Source organism: Lynx rufus, unplaced genomic scaffold (genome assembly GCF_022079265.1).
Source record: "Lynx rufus isolate CCGP_SWC_20201006 ecotype Redwood Valley unplaced genomic scaffold, mLynRuf1.p SCAF_2, whole genome shotgun sequence".
In the NCBI taxonomy this organism is placed as follows: Eukaryota; Metazoa; Chordata; class Mammalia; order Carnivora; family Felidae; genus Lynx; species Lynx rufus.
Window position 1 is genome coordinate 180,277,658 of NW_025814834.1, and position 24,710 is coordinate 180,302,367.

At 36.3% G+C, this 24,710-nt stretch overlaps 1 protein-coding gene across 1 annotated transcript in view; it reads left to right on the forward strand.

Moving 5' to 3' along the window:
- The window catches only part of TUT4 (terminal uridylyl transferase 4), a 135,442-nt gene that overhangs the window by 22,154 nt on the left and 88,578 nt on the right, over window positions 1–24,710 (forward strand). Inside the window, 3 exon segments of the mRNA XM_047083259.1 lie at window positions 5,828–6,676; window positions 15,235–15,398; window positions 20,892–21,008. Of these exon segments, the coding sequence (XP_046939215.1) occupies window positions 5,920–6,676; window positions 15,235–15,398; window positions 20,892–21,008 (1,038 nt within the window). The 5' untranslated portion in view covers window positions 5,828–5,919.

Below are 24,710 nucleotides of genomic sequence, written 5' to 3' on the forward strand. Positions count from 1 at the left end.
CTCCTCTCCTCTTAAATGCGGAAGATTTGGAAGATAAAGGTGAGGAAATCACTGAGGAAAGAAAATAAAGAGATAGAAAATGGATAGAAAGGTAAGATAAATGTAGAATCAATGTAGGAGACATAAAGGCCAATTAATAGGAGTTAGAGAAAAAGGACGGAGAAAATGAAAGGGAGGAAAAGATACAAGACATAATATAAGAAAAAATTGTCAAAACTGGGGAACTTGAGTTAGAGATTAAAACAGCCAACTAAATACCCAGACAAATGTTTGAAGAAATATCTGCTCCATGGTTTATCAATTAGAAATTACATGGGGCGCCTGGGTGGCTCAGTCGGTTAAGCATCCGACTTCAGCTCAGGTCACGATCTCGCGGTCCGTGAGTTTGAGTCCCGCGTCGGGCTCTGGGCTGATGGCTCAGAGCCTGGAGCCTGCTTCCGATTCTGTGTCTCCCTCTCTCTCTGCTCCTCCCCCATTCATGCTCTGTCTCTCTCTGTCTCAAAAATAAATAAAAACGTTAAAAAAAATTAAAAAAAAAAAGAAATTACAGAGCACTTGAAACCAATACTAACTACACTATATGTTAACTAACTCAAACCTAAATTGAAAAAAAAAATTACAGAACACCGAGACAAAGAGAATATCCTAAGTTTCCATACAGAAAAGAAACAGTTCAGTAAAAAAGATGGAAAATACGGGCATCTGGCTTTGGTTTTGGCTCAGTCATGATCTCACAGTTCATGGGTTTTAGCCCTACATTGGGCTCTGTACTGATAACATGGAGCTTGCTTGGGATTCTCTCTTTGTCTGCCCTCTTCACTCTCTCACTGTCTTTCTCCCTGTCTCGTAAATAAACATTAAAAAAAGAAATGGAAAATAAGAATGGCATGATTTTCCCTAGTAATACTAGAAACTAGAAATCATTGAAACAATACCTGTAGCATTTTGAGTGAATGATTTCTTTTTTTTTTTTTTTTAATTTTTTTTTTTCAACGTTTATTTATTTTTGGGACAGAGAGAGACAGAGCATGAACGGGGGAGGGGCACAGAGAGAGGGAGACACAGAATCGGAAACAGGCTCCAGGCTCCGAGCCATCAGCCCAGAGCCTGACGCGGGGCTCGAACTCACAGACCGCGAGATCGTGATCTGGCTGAAGTCGGCCGCTTAACCGACTGCGCCACCCAGGCGCCCCATTGAGTGAATGATTTCTAACCTAGAATTTTAAACTTAATTAAACAAAATATGAAGATAGGATAGACATTTAAGACATTCAGAGTCTTATAAAATTTACCTACTTCTTGGGGCTTACGGGGACCAATAAATAGCACTCTTTCCTTTCCTGAATCCTGAACAAATTGGGAAAGACAGAAGAAGCATATGGAGATTAGATTATCCTTTTTTATTATGGATAAAATGCACTTTGGAGAATGGGACTTAATATTTTCAAGTTTTTGTTAATACTCAATGCCACAATTAGACTTACTGAGGCACAGGCACAACTACAGGCCCCGTGTTTGGCCATCAGTCTGGAATGGATATTTTAATTGGTAGTGATTTTGAATGTCTTTTGAGTACCCAGCATTGTGGTAGTGGGGCAGGTATTGAATAGGGAAGTGCTAGATATTTGCAGGAGGAACAAAAAAACGGGGAACCTAGTCTGATACCTGACAGATTGTGGCGATTAAGCAAACCTCTGATAGCTCTGTGGTTTCTAATGATAATAAGCATCCTGCTGTTGCTTAACCTACATGCACACCAAGACCCAGTTAGCCTGAAATCAGACTGCACCTGTGCATAGTAGCCATCATAGGGCATATGTAGTATTATGCAGAATTCCTAGAAATCTCTGCGTATTCTGCAGAACCCCATATGAATGTTTCATCCCCAAATTATAACCACCAATAAAAATCAGCCCCATATCCACCCGGCGCTACTTAGATTCCCTGAGTGTGCCCGTACGGACTCCTCTTTCCTTCAGGTGTGTACTTTTGCTTTGTAGTAAAGCTTCCTCTGCTGTATTTCACTCTGACTTGTCCTTGAATTCATTTTCACAGCAAAGTCAGGAACCTGGCACTAGTTGTTAGTTGAAGTCTCAGGGCCTGAGAACTCCCTCAGTCTCTAGTATCTGTAGGCATTGTAAGAATTCAAGAAAGGAAGACATGGTTAGAACTAGAAGTAAGAAGTGAACTGATATCTTAATAATATAAAAATGAAATGGGATACATTCTAAATGCTATTGTTTTCTATATTCAAATACCTTTTTAAAATTTATTAAAAATTCTTTGTATCTTCTTGACAATAATAGTGCATTCAAGGTTGGAACCTCATTTAATCCTCATTTACTGCATTGGAGAAATGTAGCCAGGAACTAGAACATAGGTCTGACATTTTTATTTTGTTCAACCAATTTTGCTATGAGTGTGCAGTGGGAAGCAGTGAACCTTATTTTCAAAATCTTAACCTCCTCAGAGAGAACTTCATTTCTAGAAATTACAACTTTTTTGGGAAAAATTTATACTGTTGATAGCTTAAAATAGGAATTTTGCTATATAATATTACCATGCTTTTTTTTTTTTTTGAATAGGACATCTGTTACTCTTACAAGAAGATGAGGAAGATTAGAAATTAAGTAAAGCTTGTTTTTAATAACATGTTCCTGTTAAAAATTTAAATGTACTTTTAGTTACATGAACCAAATTAATCAAAGTGAAATGTAGCAATTTCCTGAGTCTTGAACTAGCATTTATCTATATTAAGTACATTAATTTTTTAAATGTAGCTTTAATTTATGTATACAAACTTGATTTATAGAGTTTTTTTTTTAATTTTTAATGTTTATTTTTTTTAAGAGAGAGAGGGAGAGAGAACAAGTGGGGGAGGGGCAGAGAGAGAGAGGGAGAGGCAGAATCTGAAGCAGGCTCCAGGCTCTGAATTGTCAGCACAGAGCCCTATGCGGGGCTCGAACCCATGAACTTTGAGATCATGACCTGAGCTGAAGTCAGACGCTCAACTGACTGAGCCACCCAGGCACCCCGATTTATAGAGTTTTTTTTGAGTGGAAGAATAGTGTATCTAGAAAGTTTTGTTGGGGCCTGGGTGGCTCAGTTGGTTAAATGTTCAAATTTGGCTCAGGTCATGATCTCACAGTTCGTGGGTTTGGATCCTGCGTCGGACTCTGTGCTGACAGCTCAGAGCCTGGAGCCTGCTTCAGATTCTGTGTCTTCCTCTCTCTCTGCCCCTACCCCACTCGTGCTCTGTCTCTCTCAAAAATGAATAAACATTAAAAAAAAAATCTTTAAAAGTTTTTTTTTAAGTTTATTTTTGAGAGAGAGAGTGCAAGCAGGGGAGGGGCAGAGAAAGAGGGAGGGAATCCTCCTAAGCAGGCTCTGTGCCACCAGCATGGAGCCCAACATGGGGCTCAAACCCACGAACAGTGAAATCATGACTTGAGTCAAAATCAAGAGTCCTACGCTAAACCAACTGAGCCTCCCAGGCGCTCCTCTAAAAAGTTTTATAAATGGAATTGTGGATCAGTGTGGCTCAATCAAGTGTTTGTTGTATTATGGCTTTTGTCAGGGAGATGGCATCTACAAAATTATTAGAGTCATCATCATAGAATAGAATTAGAAAATCTAAAATATTTTGGTTTCTGGATAAGGTAAAACTAATCTTTTAGAAATAGAATCCATTTTTATTTTTAAAATTAAGAATGTGCAGTAGTTTCTACAAGAATTTAGATATAGTCCATATTTGGTAACTGTTTTGACATTTAGTGAAACACCTTATGAAGAATATTGAGAGCAGAATGTATAAATTTAATAAATTCAAATATCCAAAAACCAGGAATATAAACATTCTTTTATAGCTAAGAGTGCTACAGCTTTTTACTAGAAAATAATATTAGTCACAGAAGACATTAATGGTGAAAATCTAGGATGGTTTTGGCTTAAAGTTTTTTTTTTGGCTTAAATTTTATAATTTGAAAAAGTTACTTTATAAAATTATTTTTTTAGTTTATTTATTTATTGAGAGACAGCATAAGTGGGAGAGGGACAGAGAGAGAGAGAGAGAATCCCAAGCAAACTCCATGCTACCAGCACAAAGCCCGATGTGTAGGGCTCAAACCCATGAAACCGCAAAAACCAAACTAAAACCAAGAGTTGGATGCTTAAATGACTGAGGCACCCAGGTGTCCATAAAATAATTTAGAAAGAAGAATCTAATTGTTTTTGTTTTTGTTTTTGTTTTTAAATAAAAGAGAATGTCAATCTGGACAGAGATCAAGGCAGAGGATACATACTGCTTTACTACAGTAGGAATTATAAAACTTAGGTGCACGTTGAGTAAGATGTTGTGGTGGAGACATAGCTAGGTAAGTTTAGTTTCTTTAATTTGGACATAGGTTTTGGTATAAATAGATAGTTGGGAGGATATGACTTGGTGTTTTGGACTTTTTATTTTAGGCAATTTTTTTGCATTTATATGATGTATGGTTATATGATTAGAGGTGTTCATTTGCCCAAATTTGTAGTTTAATAAATTAAGTAAAATCAAAGATGCCACTTACATTTTGTTTTAGCTGACTTTAATTTTTATTCATATTAGTTATCTGTTTAGAAGCATAGATCTGAATTTAAGGCATACAGGGCAAAGTGAACAGTAAAAAAAAATTCTTATTTCTGTAAAATACAGTATACAGGGTATTTCTAATATAGAAATAACAAAATGCAGCATTTTAATTTGTTTGTAGTTTGTGCTCAGTGGTAAATGTATAATTGTTTCTATTATATTTTAGAACAAGATGAGTTCTGACTGATTTTAGTATTCTATCATCTTTCTTTTTTAAACATTCCTTTTTATATAGCAGTTTAAGTTTTTATAGCAGAATTGACCAGAAAATACAGAAGGCTCATAAACTCCCTTCCCCAATACAGGAATAGCCTCCCTATCATCATCCCAGGGTGGTATATTTGTTATGTCAGTGAACCTACATTGACATGTCTCTATCACCCAAAGTCCATAGTTTATGTTAGGGTTCACTTTTAATGGTATATATTCTATCGATTTTGTATAATGTATAATGTCATGTAACCACCATTGTATCATATAAAATATTACTATCATTTTTTAATTCTGGGTTCCTATTTTTAAATTTTTTAATCTCAGAAAAATTAATTTAAACTCATTTATACTTTAGAGGTGGAGAAAGTCTGTTGACATTATTTCCCCATCTTTAGAAAATCAAGTTTGAAGTAGGTTAGCAGTATAAATAGGTAGTGTTTAGTAGGAAAGTCATGTAGGCAAAATCTTTCAATTTGGGCCTCTATAAACTGATTCCCTATATTGCCTATAAATTTGGATTCTTTTTTTAAAAGCTTTGTTTATTTAAGTAATCTGTATACACCATGTGGGACTTGAACTCACGACCCCAAGAGTCAAATGCTCCATTGGTTGAGCCAGCCAGGCTCCCCTAGATTAGGGTTTTTGTGTTTTCTTTGTTCCATTTCCTTTTATGTTAATTGTGGTACATCAATTGCAGGTTTTATTTCCCTTTTAGTTGAAATTCTTATTGGGTAATGTAAAACAAATTTTACTTCTAAAATTGTTTTGATGTCATATTGCCATGATTACATTACAACCTTCTTTATGAACATTTGGTTGTTATTTACTAAGTGGGTTTTAACTCCTCATATGGTTTTCAGAGTTTTTAATTTTTTACTATTTCTTTAGTTTTAAGAACAAATTTTGAAAGTCTCACCAATTAAAAAAAAGTGGCTTTTGTGTTTTAAATAACAGATTTTTCTTTTTTTTTTTCCAATCCAATAGTTTGTTTGCCTAATCTGGACTTGAAGCAATTCAACTACTAGAAATCTGCCATTTTACAGTATCACAATTGGGAAGAAGTAGGTTTTCAAATAATGGAAGAGTCTAAGACCTCTAAAAATGAAAATCATGAACCAAAGAAGAATGCTTGGGCTCTTTCTGAAGAAAGCAAAGCAGTTAAAGTTATATCTAATCAAACTTTGAAAGCTAGAAATGATAAATCCATAAAAGAAATTGGGACCAGCTCTCCAAGTAGGAATAGTAGTAAAAAAAATAAGCAAAATGATATTTGTATAGAAAAGACAGAAGTTAAATCATGTAAAGTAAATGCTGCCAACGTAGCAAGTCCTAAAGATTTGGGATTAGTCCTTCGAGATCAAAGTCATTGCAAAACAAAAAAATCACCTAATTCACCAGTAAAAGCAGAGAAGGTACCTGTTTCACAGGCAAAAGCAGAAAAGTCACCAAAGTCATCTAATTCACCAGTGAAAACAGAAAAGACATCCAGCTCCCAGGCAATAGCAGCAGAAAAGGCACTTAGTTCACAGAGGAAAACAGAAAAAGTACCCATTGCTCAGATGAAATCAGAAAAGGTCCCTGGTTCGCTAACAGAACCAGAGAAGGCACCCAGTTTACCGTTAAAAGAAAACATGCGACAGATAGAATTACAGCAGATTGGAAGAAAAATTCCAAGTTCCTTTACTTCTCTGGACAAAGTGAATATTGATGTAGAGGGAGAAAAATCTGCTTTGGAAAACTCACCACGATCTCAGAAGCAACAAGCATGTACAGATAATACTGGTGATTCTGATGATAGTGCTTCGGGAATTGAAGACATATCAGATGATTTGAGTAAGTACAAATTAGATTATCCCAGGGTCACATTTTTGGAGAGATTTTTCCTATGTTAATAGTGTTTAGATTATCACCAGTTTGATTTTAACTACTTTTTTTTTTTTTTTCAACGTTTATTTATTTTTGGGACAGAGAGAGACAGAGCATGAACGGGGAAGGGGCAGAGAGAGAGGGAGACACAGAATCGGAAACAGGCTCCAGGCTCTGAGCCATCAGCTCAGAGTCTGACGCGGGGCTCAAACTCACGGACCGCGAGATCGTGACCTGGCTGAAGTCGGACGCTTAACCGACTGCGCCACCCAGGCGCCCCGATTTTAACTACTTTAATTACAAGAAGGACATTAATAATACGGCTTTTTAAAAATGTTTGTTTATTTTGAGAGGGAGAGAAAGAGCACAAGTGTGCGTGTGTGAGCAGAGGAGGGGCAGAAAGAGAGAGAGAGAGAGAGAGAATATCCCAAGCAGGCCCTGCACTCAGTGCAGAGCCTGACACAGGGCTTGATCTCACAACCATCAGATTATGACCTGAGCTGAAATCAAGAGTAAGATGCTTAACCAACTGAGCCACCCAGGTGCCCAAATAATATGGCTTTTTAAGCTAAAAAAGAACGTTTACATTTATTGAGGTGGGTAAAAAGCCTGTGCAAATAGAAATTAGTGGCTCCTATAGTCCAGTATGTAGGTATGTGCATGTGTACACACACAAACACTTTTTAAGTGGTCCTGGTAATATGTAACTCATTCATTCAACAAACATGTATGTATTGAGTTCCTTTTATATGCCAAGCATATGTTTACAATGAAAAACCCAAAAAATACAGCCCCAGACCTCAAGGAAGCTTCTAGTTTGATGGGGGGTGATACAGATAAAGTGGTGGTTTAGTTCAGTGCCAAAAACTTAAGAGTTGAGAGAGTACATGATTTAATTGAGGGATTTAGATTTTAGATTGAGAAAATGTAGGACATAAATGTGAGACTGAGAGTTATGACTGAGATTATGACTGGAACAGAATTGAGGGGAAAAGTAGCAAATGATACAGCTGAAAAGTCTTAGAACAATTGGAGAATGAAGGACCTTTTGGGACATGATAGGCAGTTTGGACTTTATTATGAGTGTTTTGGAAGACACTAAAGAATTTTAAGTAAGGTAGTGCTATGATCAGATACAGATACATATTTTTAATCTTTTTGGCTGCAGTGCAGCAAATTTTTTGACAGGAACAAGAATGGAAGCACAGATTGGTTAGGACCCTTGGAATTTACTTGAGCTATTGGTATAAAATTCATTTTCTTTTGGGATTTTGATCTTAGTTTTAATTAATTGCTTATAAATGTTGTCTATGTCTTTTGAGTAATCCTGATTCTGTTTAACTTAATGGATTTTTCTTACCAATCTTTTTTCCTTATGTTTCTGTGGCTAGTTGGATAAAACCTTTTCTTGGTATATGAATAACAAAAGAAAGCTATTTCACACTTTGAGAACCTCCGGTAAAGAGTTTAGAAATAGTTTCTTTTTATTTCTGGTGACAGTATGTTGACAGACTTTTTTTTTTTAATTTTAATAGACGTATTTTTATATGCATAAGGAAAATACCAACTTCGTAATTTTATTTATTTATTTATTTATTTTAAATTTTTTTTTTTCAACGTTTATTTATTTTTGGGACAGAGAGAGACAGAGCATGAACGGGGGAGGGGCAGAGAGAGAGGGAGACACAGAATCGGAAACAGGCTCCAGGCTCTGAGCCGTCAGCCCAGAGCCTGACGCGGGGCTCGAACTCCCGGACCGCGAGATCGTGACCTGGCTGAAGTCGGACGCTTAACCGACTGCGCCACCCAGGCGCCCCCCAACTTCGTAATTTTAAAGATATGCTTTAGGAGAAGGACAAAAAAAGCAAGTCAATTTAAAGATAGTATCAAATAAATAACACTACTGATAATGTTTAGATAAGCAAATCTGAACATGATAACATGTGAATGATTTTTTTTAATTTATTTTTTGTATTAAAAATGTTTAAGTTTATTATTTAGACAGAGACAGCACGAGCTGGGGAGGGGCAAAGGGAAAGGGAGAAGAGAGAGAATCCCAAGTAGGCTCTGCACCATCAGCACAAAACCCATTGTGGGGTTCAAACCCAATGAAACTAATGCAGTCATGACCTGAGTTATAACTGAGTCAGATGCTTAATCAACTGAGTCACCCAGGCGCCCCAATGAATGATTAAAAAAATTTTTTTTAAATGTTTGTTTATTTTCGAGAGAGATAGAGCATGAGTAGGGGAGAGGCAGAGAGAGAGGGAGACACAGAATCCGAGGCAGGCTCCAGTCTCCAGCTGTCAGCACAGAGGCTTGAACACATTAACTGCAAGATCATGACCTGAGCTGAAGTCACTCAGCTATTTAAGCCACCCAGGAGCCCCATGAATGATTTTTTTTTTAATGTTTATTTATTTTTGAGAGAGCGCTGGAGGGGAGGAGCAGAGAGTGAGACAGATGATACTAAGACAGGAGCTGACAGCAGAGAGCCCAGTGTGGGGTTCAAACTCACTAACTACAAGATTATGACCTGAGCTGATGCCAGATGCTTAACCAACTGAGCCACTGAGGCGCTCCAATGATTTTTTTCTTTGAAATGTATTTATTTTTGAGAGAGCAAGGATGTGAGCGGGGCTGGGACAGAGAGAGAGGGAGACAGAGGATCCTAAGCAGGCTCTGATAACCAGCTGAGCCACCCAGGTGCCCCTGTGAATGCTTGAAGTTGCTTAAAGATCACTTATAATGGTTTGACCACTTGAGTTAGTGAAAAATTTAATTAAAGATTTATTTATTTATTTTTATTTGAGAGAGATCACAAGCAAGGAAGAGGGACAACAGGAGAGAGAGAGAATCTTAAGCAGGCTCCATGTTCAGCGCTGAGCCCTTGCTAAGCCTGAGACAGGGCTCAGTCCCACAACCATGGGATCATGACCTGAGCCAAAATCAAGAGTTAGATGTTGAATAGACTGACCCATACAGGCGACCATAGGATTATTTTTTAATATTAATTTTTATTATTTTATGTTTATATTTGAAAGAGCACAAACGGGAGGGTTAGAGAGAGAGGGAGGCAGAGGATCTGAAGTGGGCTCTGTGCTGACAGCAGACAGCCTGATGTGGGGCTCGAACTCACCAACTGAGAATTCATGGCATGAGCTAAAGTCAGACTCTTAACCAGCTAAGCCACCCAGGTCCCCTTTTAGTATTTAAAATTTTTTTTTCAAGTTTATTTATTTTGAGAGAGACAGACAAGACAGTGCAAGTGAGAAGGATGGGGAGAAAGAGGCAGAGAGAGAATCCCAAGCAGACTTCATGCTGCCAGCACAGACTTACATGGGGCTTGAACTCAAGAAATTGTGAGATAATGACCTGGGCCAAAACCAAGATTTGGATGCTTAACCGACTGAGCCACTCACGGGCTCCAAGATGCTGGATTTTTGAAAAGCTCCTGAGTAAGATATGCTTTTGAGCAGGATAACCTAACTCATTTCCTTACTTTCATTTACACCACCTTTCATTTTACTTTTTACACAGCCAGAATAATCCTTTTAAAATTATTCAGATCATGTTACTACTCTTCAAAGTGTTTTACTAGTTTCCTATACGTTAGAGTAATAGTTAGCATCCTTGCAGTGACCTGTGAGGCCCTATGTGATCTGTGCTACTGTGATCTGTGCTACTGTTCCACTTCTCTGCTTTCATTCTACATTTTTTCCCTCTCCCCTTCTCTGCTCCAACTGCATGGTTTCCTTGCATTTCCTCAAATATGGAGAATGGTCTTCACATTTGCTTTTCCTTTGCTTGGAACATTCTTCCCTGAGATGTCCACATGGCTTGCTCCCTTACCTCCTTCACCTTTTCAGTGAAGGAGGAATTTACAGTCTTTACTCTTTTTAATTGTTCTCAGTAGTCTTATTTTTTTTTTTAAGTTCATTTATTTATTTTAAGAGAGAGTGTGAGTGAGGGAGGGGTAGAGAGGGAGGAAGAGAGAGAATCCCAAGCAGGCTCTGCACCAGCCCCTCAGAGCCTGACTCGGCTCGAACTCATGAACTGTGAGATCATAACCTGAGCTGAAACCAGGAGTCAGATGCCCAGGTGCCTTTGTCCATAGTCTTTATTACTATTTGTCATATTTAAAATTTTTCTTACTTACCTTTTTATATAATAGTTTTATTGCGATACAGTTCACATGCCAAAATGTCTCATTTAAAAACATACAGTTTAGGGGTTTTTAGTACTATATTCATAGAGTTGTGTAGATATAGCCACTGTCTAATTCCTGAAAATTTTTATCACCCCCAAAAGAAACTGTACCCATTAGAAGTCACTTACTCATTACTCCCTCCTCCTAGACATTGCCAGCCAGTAATCTACTTTCTGTCTCTATAGATTTCCCTGTTTTATATAAAGGGAATCATATAACATGTGGCCTTTTGTGTCTGGCTTTTTACACTTAGCAGAATGTTTTTAAGATTCATACATGTTGTAGCATGTACTAGTACCTTATTCCTTTTTATTGCTGAATAATATTCCATCTTATGGCTATACCATGTTTTACTTATCCTTTTATCAGCTGATAGATAATTGAATTGTTTCCATCTTTTGCCTAGTATAAATAACCCTGCAATGAACATTTTTTTGAACATTTATTTAAAAATTTCTGTGTGGGTGTGTGTATTCATTTCTCCTTGATATATATGTTGAAGTAGAGTTCTGAGTCATATGATAACTACTGTCTTAACCATTTAAAAGTATATAACTTAGTGACATTAAGTACATTTATAGTGTTGTACAACCATCACCACTATCTAATTGCAGAACTTTTTCATCACCCCAAAAGGAAACACTCTACTCATTAAGATTCACATCCTTTTGCCCTCCTCCTGTCATCTTCTGACAATCACTAATACGAAGCTTTCTGTTTCTATATATTTACCTTTTCTGGATATTTCATAGAAATGGAATCATGTATGTTGTTTTGTATGTCTGGCTCCTTCATTAAGCATCGTGTTTTCAAGGTTCATTTGTGTTATATATATCAGTACTTTTTTTTTTTTTTTTTGTTTTAGAGAGAGCGAGCATGGAAAAGCAGGGGAGAGGGGCAGAGGGAGAGAGAATCTCTACCAGGCTCCACACCCAGTGCAGAGCCTGATGTGGAACTCGATCTCATGACCATGAAATCATGGTGTTGACCTGAGCTGATAGTAGGATGCTTAACTGACTGAGTCCCCCAGGCACCCCCCAGGACTTTTCCTTTTTAAGGCTGATGCTATAGACTGAATTGTGTCCCCTTAAATTTTGTATGCTAAAGTCTCAACTCCCGTATGATTGCATTTGGAGATAAGAGCTTTTAGTAGGTAATTAAGATTAAATGAGGTCATAAGGGTAGGTTCCTAATACAATGGGATTGAAGCCTTATAAGAAGAGGAATAGAGGCATCTGTCTCATTGTATGCATGAACCAAGGAATGGCCTTGTGAGGACACAGCAAGAAAGCAACTGTCTGCAATCCAAGGAGAGAGCTCTAATTAGACACCAAACCTGCTGGCACCTTGATGTTGGGCTTTCCTGCCTCTAGAACTGTGAGAAAATAAATCCCTGTTAAGTCTATGGTATTTTGTTATGACAACCTGAGCTAAGACAGTTGAATAATATTCCACTGTGCGGATATGCCCCATTTTGTTTATGTTTATCAGTGATTGGACATTTGGGTCATTTCCACATTTGACTATTGTGAATAGTGCTGCTATGAACATTCATGTAGAGGTTTTTGTTTGAATACCTGTTTTGAACTCTTGTTTTGGGATAGTATTAACATCTCACAGAACTGGAGTTTGATGGAAGAAATTTGGGAACTTCTGCCAGATGTTATTTTATATTCATGTTGATTTTAGAAAAATAAATAGTTTATTTCTGAATTTTAAAGAAGGCATGTAACTTTCTATAATTATTTATATTGGCAGAAATGACAGTTTTACAAGATTTGCTGATGTTGCCTTGTAGTGCTTGGCAAATTGTACATATAGAAAAGAGAAAAAGGTTAGAATATTCTTACTACTGTTCTTTATCATGAAATGTAGAAATAAAACTAGAATTTTACCTTTTATTTTACATTACCGTCATAAAATTGTTACTAAAAAGCTAAATTATTTTTCTAAATACTGGGATACAATTGCAAATTACTTATTGTGCATCAGTCTTTCCCTGACAATAATTTAAGAATTAATTAGCCAACCTAACATAATTCTTATGTTTGAATCCTTCTAATAACATCTTAAGAGTTTGCCACCTGACTCTAGAGACTTCTGTGTCCTTGTGGTAGGAAACACTTCATTTCCAAAGGCCTAACCTTTCTTCTTTGTTTAGAAAATTCGTGTTATCAAAAGGTAGAATTGACTGTCATGGTTCTTGTAGATGGCATGCAGTTGGCTTTTGAGGGCAGAATGGAGAGATCTGTTGTCCATGAACGTTTACTTTAAGTAGTGTTTTTAGATACATCCAAATTTATTTGTTCAGTACACTTTTATTATGTGTCTTCTCTGGTCTAGGTATTAAAATCTGAAAATACAAAGTTAAATAATACCTAGTCATTAGCATCAAGGAATCTATCATGTGAAGTAGGAGATAGATAAATGAATACAAATTACATTATTATGCAAATGTGAAACAATAGAGAGTGTTACGAGAATACAGTTGTATAATTGAACAACACAGGTTTGAATTGCACAGGTCCACTTATATGGATTTTTTTTTAATTAAAAAAAATTATTATTTTGGGGGGCACCTGGGTGGCTCAGTTGGGTAAGTGTCTGACTCTTGATTTTGGCTCAGGTCATGATCTCATCGTTCGTGGGATGGAGCCCCGAGTTGGGCTCTGTGCTTACAGCGTGGAGCCTGGTTGGGATTCTCTCTCTCTCTCTCTCTCTCTCCTCCTCCTCCTCCTCCTCCTCCTCCTCCTCCTCCTCCTCCCTCTCTTGTGCTCTTTCTCCTTTTCTTTCTCAGAATAAATAAAAATAAGCTTAAAAATTTTTTTTTAATATTTTCATTTTTTTAAAAGTATCACTACACTCAGCATGGGGCTCAGTTTATAATCTCAAGATCAAGAGTCACATGCTCTACTGACTGAGCCAGCCAGGCACCCCTGATTTTTTTTTTTTTTTTTTAGTAAATATAGTATGGTACTGTAAATCTATTTTCTCATGATTTTTTTTAATAACAGTTTCTTTTTTCTAGCTTACCTTATTGTAAGAATAAAATATATAGTATATATAATATGCAAAATGTGTGTCTATCAACTGTTAATCATTAGGCTTTTGGTCAAAAATAGGCTATTAATAGTAAAGGTTTTGGGCAGTCAAAAGTTACATGCAGATTTTGGCACCCCAAGCCCCAGTATTGTTCAAGTGTCAACTGTATAAAGAATATCAGACTGTCTTCTGAATTAGGTTAAGCTCAAGCTGAATTTTGCAGGACAGGTAAACATTACTAGTTGAAGTGAGGAGGGCCTTGATGGTGGAAGAAAAAACATATATAAAGGACATTGAGACTTCGAGTAGCAATGATCCATTCTAGCACATTTGGTATGAATGAAATGAAAGATGCTTAAGGCAGAATATAAGGTTAGAGATATAGAGAACTTAGCTCTCTTTCTGAAGGTCTTGGTTTAAAATCTGAGAGAAGCCTTCCCTGACTCCCATATCTAAACTCTCCTCAGTTACTTGCATTTCCCCTTTTATAACACTTGCTACAACTTGGAATTATTGTAGTTACTCTGTTTACTGCCTTCATGAAGGCAAGAATGACATGTAATAAGCTAGAGAGTTTAAACTTTATCCTGAACTCTTTGAAAGCCTTATATATTTTAAGCAAGAGAATAACATGATTCATTATGTATTTAGAAAAATCACAGTGATGGTGGAACCTACTGTATGCTAGGTATATAATGCTACGTGCTGAAAATGAAAAGATGACAGCACCCAGTCTTTGCCTTGAAGAGATTGCAATGTAGCTATGAGGTAGGGAAGCAAAGAAAGAAATATTGATATGGTAGAGATATCCATGAGTTCAGTGAAAGCAAAGAGGGAGGAGCTTGGTGTGGGTTTGTGGTCTAGAGTATGTATGTTATTTTGGCTGCTAGTGTATATTGATGAAGTCACTAAACTGATTTTAGTGATTAATCTTTGGGACTTCAAATAGCTTTTTATCATACTTCAGACATTTTGCAAGATGGTTATAGTGTGTTAGCCTTCTGCAGTGAGTGTCAGTTAGATTTGTCTCTCTTGATAGGTTGGAAGAACAAGATAGGCATTTCACCCATGACATAGATTTTTCTTTGTGAATTCTGATACCATGTATATCTCTTACTTGAATCTTACATAAGTATACCAACTTGTACAACTAAGGAATGTATAAGGAAAGAATCTTTTTTCTGTATGTGCAGAAATTGAATGTTTTCCATTAAATTTTTTTTAAATTTATCAGTTCTGCTGATGGTAACTAAGTGGTTGCTTCCTTTTCCAGGTAAAATGAAGAATGATGAATCTAATAAAGAAAATTCTTCAGAGATGGACTATTTAGAAAATGCTACTGTGATAGATGAATCTGCATTGACACCTGAGCAGAGGCTAGGCTTGAAACAAGCAGAAGAACGCTTAGAAAGAGATCACATCTTTCGACTTGAAAAAGTATACTATGTCATTTTAGTTGTTTGGAGGAAGATGCATGTTTCATAACTTTTCTTTGCCAAGTACAGCTCTTTTTTTTTTTTCTTTTATTGCTAAGGCAGAGATAGCTTTCATTTTTCCTGACTTCCCTCTTTCCTTCTTTCTTCTCTCCCTTTGTTCAGTAGTAAATCCTTATATCTGTGAATCTGACTTCATTCATTCTCATTCCAGGGGTCAACAAACTATGGGGTTATCCTCTTTTTTTGCTTTTTGGTTGGTGAGTTTTGTGTTTTTTAAATTGTGATTAAAAAAACCCCTACTCCTTGTTTTTATAAACAAAGTTTTATTGGTACACAGCCATGCCCATTTGTTTACCTATTGTCTGTGGCTGCTTTCATGCTACCATGGCAGAGTTGCATTGAGTAGTTGCTCTAGAGAGCATATAGCTTGCAAAGCATAAAATATTTATTATTTATCAAAGCATAAAATATTCATTATTTACCAAAGTAAATATTTACCAAAATATTTACCAAAGTAAAATATTTACCAAAGTATTACTTTGTCCCTTTACAGAAGAAGTTTGTTGACCCTTGATTTATTCACTCATCAATAGATACGGAGTGCTTGTTACTTTCTAGGTACTATGCTAGGCACTGGGGATATATTGGTGAAAGTGGCAGTTTATGAATTAGAAGTGAATAGTCCATTTGAAATGATAAATTAGTAAATACTATATGATGTATTACACTTTAACCCTTTTTCCTTGGTTTTCTACCTTTTCCTCTTTTTTCTCCCAAATTTACTGAGTATCTCCAGTGTATTAGGAACTGTTGTAGCCATTTGTATCTTGTTCCTGAGTACTAATTAATTTTTTAATCTAGAAATACACCTTCCTAGCCTTAATAAAAACACTGCTAGGTATTGAAGGAAAGAATCATAAATCAATCTGTTCATAAATAGATATTTGGGATATTTGTGAATATGTATACAAGGAAATAGGTAATCATTCTTGATAAATAAGAAAGGAAAGAAAGAAATGGTATAATTTTGTAGAGTTTAGAAAAATGAGGTCATATCTAAATTGACGAAGGCGATCCTGGGTTATTAATAGGACAGAGTAGTCACCCTCTGAAAATAGAAAGGAATATTAAGGGTGTCGGGGCCCATAATGTAGAAGAGAATTTAGGTTCTGTACTAGCTAGTATCCCAAGCTAGTTAGAAGGAAGTCTTTTGCAATTTGCTATTTTACTTAGTCCTCTCTTTCCTATCATTTTCTTTTCCCTAAGTCTGGAATTAGTGCTATTCTGGATCTGTGTATTGTTAAGATAAATATTGAGTGCTTTTCATGTGCCATGATCTAGTGATAAAAAGTTGAATTGGACGTGTGTGGCATTTTTAAAAACATGATGCTTCTCCTCTAGGAGTTTACTGATTAGAGAAAAACATGTAAGCAAATAACAGTAATAGTAACACTGTTGTTTGAAAATGGGATCTTAAAAGAGTGACCAGCTTGAATGCTTTATAAAGAGGTAACATTGGAATGGAGTCTGAAGGAGTAGTTAGGAATTGATTTGGTGAATTGGGGAAGGCTGATATAGGTGAATATTATATGGCATATATAAAGGAAATGTGAAAGATGTGTTTTTAAGACAAGTTGGGGACTGGATGGGGTAAGATACGAAGCAGGAAAGATCAATTCTTGGGAGAAGGAGGAAGTTGGGGTGGAATGGATATTTGATGGTGGTGGGAAAGAATGGCCTGGGGTAAAAGAAAAGCTTGGAAGTGTGGAAGACGTATTATTTGTTGTTTGAATTTGTTTATTTGAATTTAGGCAATAATTATATAAAATGAGTGTGCCAGTACCAGCATAGATGTCTGTAATCTCTTTTCTTCCTGGCACCTCTTTGTCCTCCAAAACCTCTCGTTTCAATTGAGTGTACTTTTTTTTTTTTAATGTTTTGTTTATTTTTGAGAGAGACAGAGAGACCAAGTATGAGCAGGGGAAGAGTAGGAGCAGAGAGAGAGGGAGACAGAATCTGAAGCAGGCTCTAGGCGCTGAGCTGTCAGCACAGCTGAGCCAACCAGGTGCCCCAGTTGTTGAGTGTACTCTTAGTTAACCTTTTTTTTTTTTTTTTACCAGCTTTAGACATTCATTAAGAATATTCTTTTTTTTTTTTAATTTTTTTTTTTAACGTTTATTTATTTTTGAGACAGGGAGAGACACAGCACGAACGGGGGAGGGTCAGAGAGAGAGGGAGACACAGAATCCGAAACAGGCTCCAGGCTCTGAGCTGTCAGCACAGAGCCCGACATGGGGCTCAAATCCATGGACCGTGAGATCATGACCTGAGCCGAAGTCGGACACGTAACCCACTGAGCCACCCAGGCGCCCCCATTAAGAATATTCTTAACTACTTGCTTTTGGTTTCATCAGGTCCTTTGGTTCACACTATACCCATAGATTATCTGATTGAGGAGTAAAGATGTAGATTTTTAAACTGTACCAAAGAAGGAATGAATCCAAGCTCTTAGATCAGAAGGGTAAATTTCCCCATAGTGAGTGTTAAATGTTGACTAGGAAATACTAGTTGACTAGTATTGTTGACTAGAATTTCCATGCCCAGAAAAAGGTTTATTAGTGTGTGTGTTTAATGGCAAAATAAAATATAACTATAATAAAGGAATTTTAAAACATTTTTTTATTTGTTTCTCCTGTGAAACTAGAAGCTTCATGATAGAACATTTTTGTCCTATTTCGTTGTACTTAATATATTGCCTTGCACAAAGAAGTTAGCCAATAATTGGAGGTAGTTTGCTTAGTGATTAAAGTGTATGGGTTTCGGAGTCATGGGGTCTATCTCTGCCACTTACTGGTTGGGTAACATTGGATAAGTTATTTAACTTCTTTAAACCTCAGTTTCTTCATCATTAGAATAGAGTTGATAAAAAAATAACAGCTCATTGGCTGTTAGGAGGGCTAAATACAGTAATACAAGTAAAGTTCTTGGCATAGTGCCTGGTATGTAGTAACCACTAAATAAAGATCAGCTATTTGTAGAATTGAATTTACCAAGGAGAGCAATTTTTATTATTACATTCTAAGATGATAGAAGCAGTTTTCAGTGTTAGAGATTTATCCAAGGTCAATTGAGATGTCATCTCAAGCTTTCTGACTCCCCGTTCAGTGTTACAACAAATTTTTCTTATAAAAAAAATCCAGACAAGTCCTTGTCCGCTAATATTTTACAACTGAAAAACTCGTGTCATAAGTGATTTCATGACTCCCTCATCAATATTCATAGCTTCAGGTGTTCTGTATTTATGCTTTTGACTCCTGAATCGACCCTTCTTGCCACATTCACCACTCTTCTTGAACCAAGTCAACATCATCTCTCTTCTGGATTGTTGCAGTATGCTCATAATGGCAATAAGCTCTTCCTGCTTCTGTTCTTGAAGGAATTAGGAAGAAGGCAAGTGATCCCTTTAAAAGTAGATTAGATCTTGTAATTCTCTGCTTGAAAACCTTCAGTGTCTTCCTCTCACACTTGGAATAAAAGCCAGGGTCTTTTTAAGGGGCCTGTGACCTGGCCCCAATTACCCCTCTGCCAGTCATACACTAGGCTTTTTGCAGTTTCTCAAACATATTAGCACATTCCTGCCTCAGGGCCTTAGCATTAACATTTCCTTCTGCTTAGAATGTCTCTTACCAAATATCCACCCAGCTTAATCCTTCACTTCCTTTAAGTTTATCAGTAAAGTCTTAAGTGAGGACCCTTTTTTAAAAAAGTAGTTAATACTCCCACACCATATTCCTATTAATTTGTACATTTGTTTATTTATTACATGTCTCTGTACACTAGAATGTAAACTGTGAGAACAGAGAATTTGTTTTGTTTGTATTTCCCCAGCTCCTAGATAAATGTCTGACATAGTATGAGCTAAGAAGGTATTTAGGGAGTTAAGTATTAGTTGTGGTTAGAAACTAAGAGGTAGGAGTCTCTGCAAGGTCTTAATTCGTTCCCCAAGAAGGACAGATTTGAAAGAGTTTCTTTGGTTTGTTTTTTGTCTTTAAGTTTTTATTTAAATTCCAGTTAACATACAGTGTAATGATAGTGTCAGGTGTATAGTGATTCAGCACTTCCATACAACACTTGGTGCTGATCACAAGTGCTCTCCTTAATTCCTATCACCTATTTAACCCATCCTCCTACCCACTTCTCTTTTGGTAACCAGTTTGTTCTCTGTAGTTAAGCATCTGTTTTTTGCTTTGCCCCCCCTTCTCCCCTTTGCTCGTTTGTTTTGTTTCTTAAATTCTACATATGAGTGAAATCACATGGTATTTGTCTTTCTCTGACTTATTTCACTTAGCATAACTCTCGCTCCATCCATATCTTTGCAAATGGTGAAAGAATTTTTATACTACAAATCGAAATGACTATCGAACTGAATTTTCCTTTTTGCTTGTTGCCTTGGACAGATTATTTAATTCTTGAGATTTAGTTGCTTTGCCAGTAAAATGTGGAGTCATTAAATGATGGCTATATTTATTTTTAGTCTGGTAGGATTGTTGGTAAATTTGGGGTGAGAATCTTTTTGTCAGGAATTGCAGCCTATTGAAGATCGATCTGAGATAAAAATTTAAGCATTGCTGCAATTTCAGTATAAGGCACTAGAAATAATATTTTAAATTCAATGTGTATTTATTGTGTTTTTATAATTTTTCATTGTGTAATCAATATGGATAGAGCTGGTTTTGGATTCAGATATACATGAATTTAAATTCAGCATCTCCTACTTAATGTTGTATCCTTGTGAAAGTTACAAGCTCTATGAGCTTTTGTTTTCACATGTATAGAATGAAGATAATACCAATCTAATTGGATTATTAGGGGTATTAAAGTGACAAATTATGTGTGAAAACACCTAGTATGGTGCCTAGCACATAACAGGCCCTTTGAAATTACTAAGTTTTTAAAAATTATTTCAAGAGTAGATTTATAAAGTATGACTAAAGTACTATGATAATTTTGTGTGTCAGAATTGTTCCCTTCGGAATAGTTGACTCAAGAGAGTATCCATTTATTCCCATGAGCTTGAGATTCATTGGAGTGATTTTGGAACTCAGCTTTTGAAACTGTCTTCCATATTTGCAGTTCATTCTTTTGAACTCCCCTATTTGAGGGTGGATTTTATTTTTTATAATAAAAAGACAAAGTTTGAAACTGGTTTTTGGGACAACATTGGAATAAGACTAAGTAACAAGACTGACTTTTTTATCCTACATTGGATTCTAAAGACTATATTACATTATCATGTTGTTTGAAATTAGTGTATAATTGCCTGTGGTGACTGTTTTGAAAAGGACAACTATCTTTTCGGTATATAAGTACTGATTTGTTTATTAAAAATTTATTCCTTTAATGCCTATTTTTGTTACTTATATTTATGTCATCCAAATATATAGTCAAAAATTTACTTCTCTGTTTTTTGAAAATGTATTTTTTAACTTTTCAGCGCTCACCAGAATATACCAATTGCCGATACCTATGCAAACTTTGCTTAATTCACATTGAAAACATCCAGGGAGCTCATAAACATATAAAGGAGAAACGACATAAGAAAAATATTTTGGTGAGTTCTTTTTACAAAATATTTTATTTATATTTTGAATGGTAAAACTATATCAAAGATTAATTTATGAAACCAAAAATGAGGCATTTGTCCAGTCTTATATTGTTAACTAAAATGATAGCATTAAAAACTGTGATTGGCTTTATCTTAGGTGGTCAGGAGGTTCTTTTCAGAGACCAGTCTTTTCATCCTAAAGTGTATTGATTACTAAGTTTAAAACTGTCAGAGAGGGGCTCCTGGCTGTCTTATTTGGTAGAGCATGTGACTCTTGATCTCCAGGTTGTAAATTTGAGCCCCATGTTGCGTGTATAGATAACTTAAAAATAAAACCGAAATGAATGCATGAATGAATACATACATACTTACATACATACATAACTGTCAAGTACAGTCAGTCCACCTGATATTTATTGAGATTTTATGTGCTTGGTCTAGGCAGCGGTGAACAAGATAGTCGTGATTCCTACCCTCAGAGTGTCTAAAGTATTGGTGAAGGCGTACACTGAAAAAGAATTTAAGTATAACGAGTTTTATTAAAGGGAGAAATGTGGTGCTAAGGAAGTGTATACGAATGTTTTACTTAGTCTGCAACAGAGACAGTTTATCTGAGAAAGTGTCATTTGAGTTGAACTTTGAAGTAGTTTTAAAAGAAAGGTGAATGGCACAGAGGAGTAAGCTGAGGGCATTTTACACAAAAAAGTATGAATAAAGTTCTCTAAGTTAGGAAATGATGTGGCATATTAGGAACTGAAAATGTCTAGTGTGACTGGGGCAAAGAGAGATAGGACGAAAATGATGTGAGGTGAAGGTAGAGAAGTCCAGACCATGTAGGGCTTTATGATGATTAGACTTTGGGAATTCATAATTTTTTAGTTAGCTATTTTTGTTTGAACATTTCGTAGACATAGATATGAATAGTGTTTTTAAAAATGATTAGTATTTTAGCTATTTAATTTTTTCTTTTCAAAGTTGTAATATTAATACTATGTAATCTACTTATGTCTCAGTCTCTGCTGGTGTATTTTCTCTGAGAAATACTCTTACCTGATCTTCCCAAAAAGTCTGGATTAGGTATTTCTGTGCTTGCATAGCAGCTTGATCAGAATGTATTGTGCATGTCTGCTTTCTCTCCTTTTCTTCTACACTTTCAATATCCAGTATTCTAGCAGGTAGGTTTAGTGTCTTATTTTTGTTTCTATATTGCTTAGGACAGTGTCTGACACAGTAGGTGTTCAGTACATCTTTCTTGAAAAAATGAATGCATTGAAGAAAATCAGAAATTCGGAAAAGAAATTCAGATTTTATTAGCCTATTTTGATTTAATTAGAGCTTCATAAGACTTAATGGAACAGAGACAAAGTGGTAGTTTAGGAGATAATAACTGAGAAATTTCAAGAAATGTTGAATGATGCTACTCATTAATTCCAGGAACCTCAGGGAGTTCCAAACAAGAAACTTAAAAAGAAAGCCAATACACATTATATACTTTATAAGGAAATGTTAGAACATTACAAAAAAGCAAACAAACCTTAAAAACAGTCGTACTGGACTTCTGCTTTTGTTGAAATTGGAATAAAAAGGACTAGATTTACCTCACTCTTGAAATAACCAAAGGGGAAAAAGGATAAAAATAGCTAACAGTGGTTTTCAAGCGATGAAGGACAGGCAGTGAATGGAAAACAAATGAGGTGAACCCAATGATTACTCCAGTTTGATTTCCATACTGCATTATAGGGAGGGGAACCCAATGAACTCCCAGAGGTGAGATGAACTTTAGTCCAGGGAATCCAGGGTGGCTAGAGTTTGTAGGATAGAATAACAAAAAAGAGAAAGCTTTTTTGTTGAAGAAACAAAAAAGAGAAAGCTTTCTTGTTGAAGAAACAAAAAAGAGAAAGGGGTGCCCAGGTGGCTTAGTCGGTTAAGCATTCCACTTGGGTTTGGCTTTGGTCATGATCTCACAGTTTGCTAGTTCGAGCCTTGCTGACAGCACAGAGCCTGCTTAGGATTCTTTCCCCGTCTCTTTGCCCCTCCCCTGCTTGTGCTCTCTCTCTCTTTCTCTCAAAATAAATAAATAAACTTGAAAAAAAAAAAGAAATCCATAGGTGTAAAGACAGTCCCCTCAGAGTATTCAATACAGTACTGATTGGTACATGCATGTGAGAAAGCTGCCTAGAGCCAGGGAAAGAATCATCTGATGGAATTCAAACAGTGCTTGATGCTCACATAGGGCTTTGAATAGTAAGTACCTTGCCACTATCCAGACTGGAAAACCTTCATGGGCATTGGGTGGAGTATGCAGAAAGATTCTGTTTCAGGAGTGGGGAGTATATAACCCTAAACTAAATGCAGTCTGATCCTGACTAAAGTATTTAAAAGACAAGACCCAAAAGTACAGTTTCCAGTGTTTCAGACCAAAGGTTGAGAATGTTTATAGAAACACAGTATATCCATCACCACAAAAAAAGTTCATGTTGGCATTCAAAGATTATCAGGCATACAATGAAGCAGGAGAACACAAACCATGATGAGGGGAAAAACTGATTAAATTGACTCGAGAATTAGCAGAGGAAGACATCAAGGCAGTTAACTATATTCCTGATATTCCAAAAATTAAATAGAGACTTGGAAGATATAAAAAAGATTACAATTGAATTTACAGTAATGAAAACTACAGGGTCTAAGATGAAAAATACACTGGGTAGGACTAATGGCAGATCAGACGTTGCAAAAGAAAAAGTGAACTTGAACATACGATAATGGAGGCCATCCAAAATGAAATAGAAAGAGGAAAAAACTTGAAAAAAAGAAATAAAAGGTCACCCTTGAGCTCTGGCATAATTGATAATTTGTGTGCCAGTACACATATTCCAGAACACTGAAGAAGAGTATGGCTTCCTAATTGAGTCCATGAGGCCTATGTTATTCTGATACCAAAACCAGAAAAAGACATTACAATAAAAGAAAACTTAAGCCCTATATCCCTCATGAATAAAAATGCAAAAATTCTAAACATTATTTTAGCAAGTTGAATCTAAGAATAATTTTAAGGAAGAAATATATTATGACCAAGTGGGGCTTTATTCCAAGAGTGCAGTTTTGGTTTAGAAAACCAATGAATGTAATTTATCATATTAACAAACCAAAAAAACTGTTTGATCATTTCAGTAGATGCTGAAAAAGCATTTAAAAAAGTTCTTATAAAAAGTCTCAGCAAGGGGCTCCTGGGTGGCTCAGTCGGTTAAGCGTCCAACTCTTGATCTCGACTCAGGTCTCAAGTTGATGAGTTCAAGCCCTGCATCAGGCTCTGCAAAGCTAGGAATAGAAGAGAACTTCCTCAATGTGATAAAGAACATCTATGAAAAACATACAGCTAATATCATACTTAATGGTGAAAGACTGAACACTCACTGTCTCCCTAAGATTAGGAGAAAAGATAGATATGAAAATGGTATAGCTTGGGGCGCCTGCGTGGCTCAGTCAGTTAAGTGTCTGACTTCAGCTCAGGTCATGATCTCGCAGTCTATGAGCTCAAGCCCCGTGTCAGGCTCTGTGCTGACAGCTCAGAGCCTGGATCCTGCTTCAGATTCTGTGTCTCCCTCTCTCTCTGCCCCTCCCCTGACCATGCTCTGTCTCTCTCTGTCTCAAAAATAAATAAAAACGTTAAAAAAAATGGTATAGCTCTTGTGAAAATAGTATTGTGTT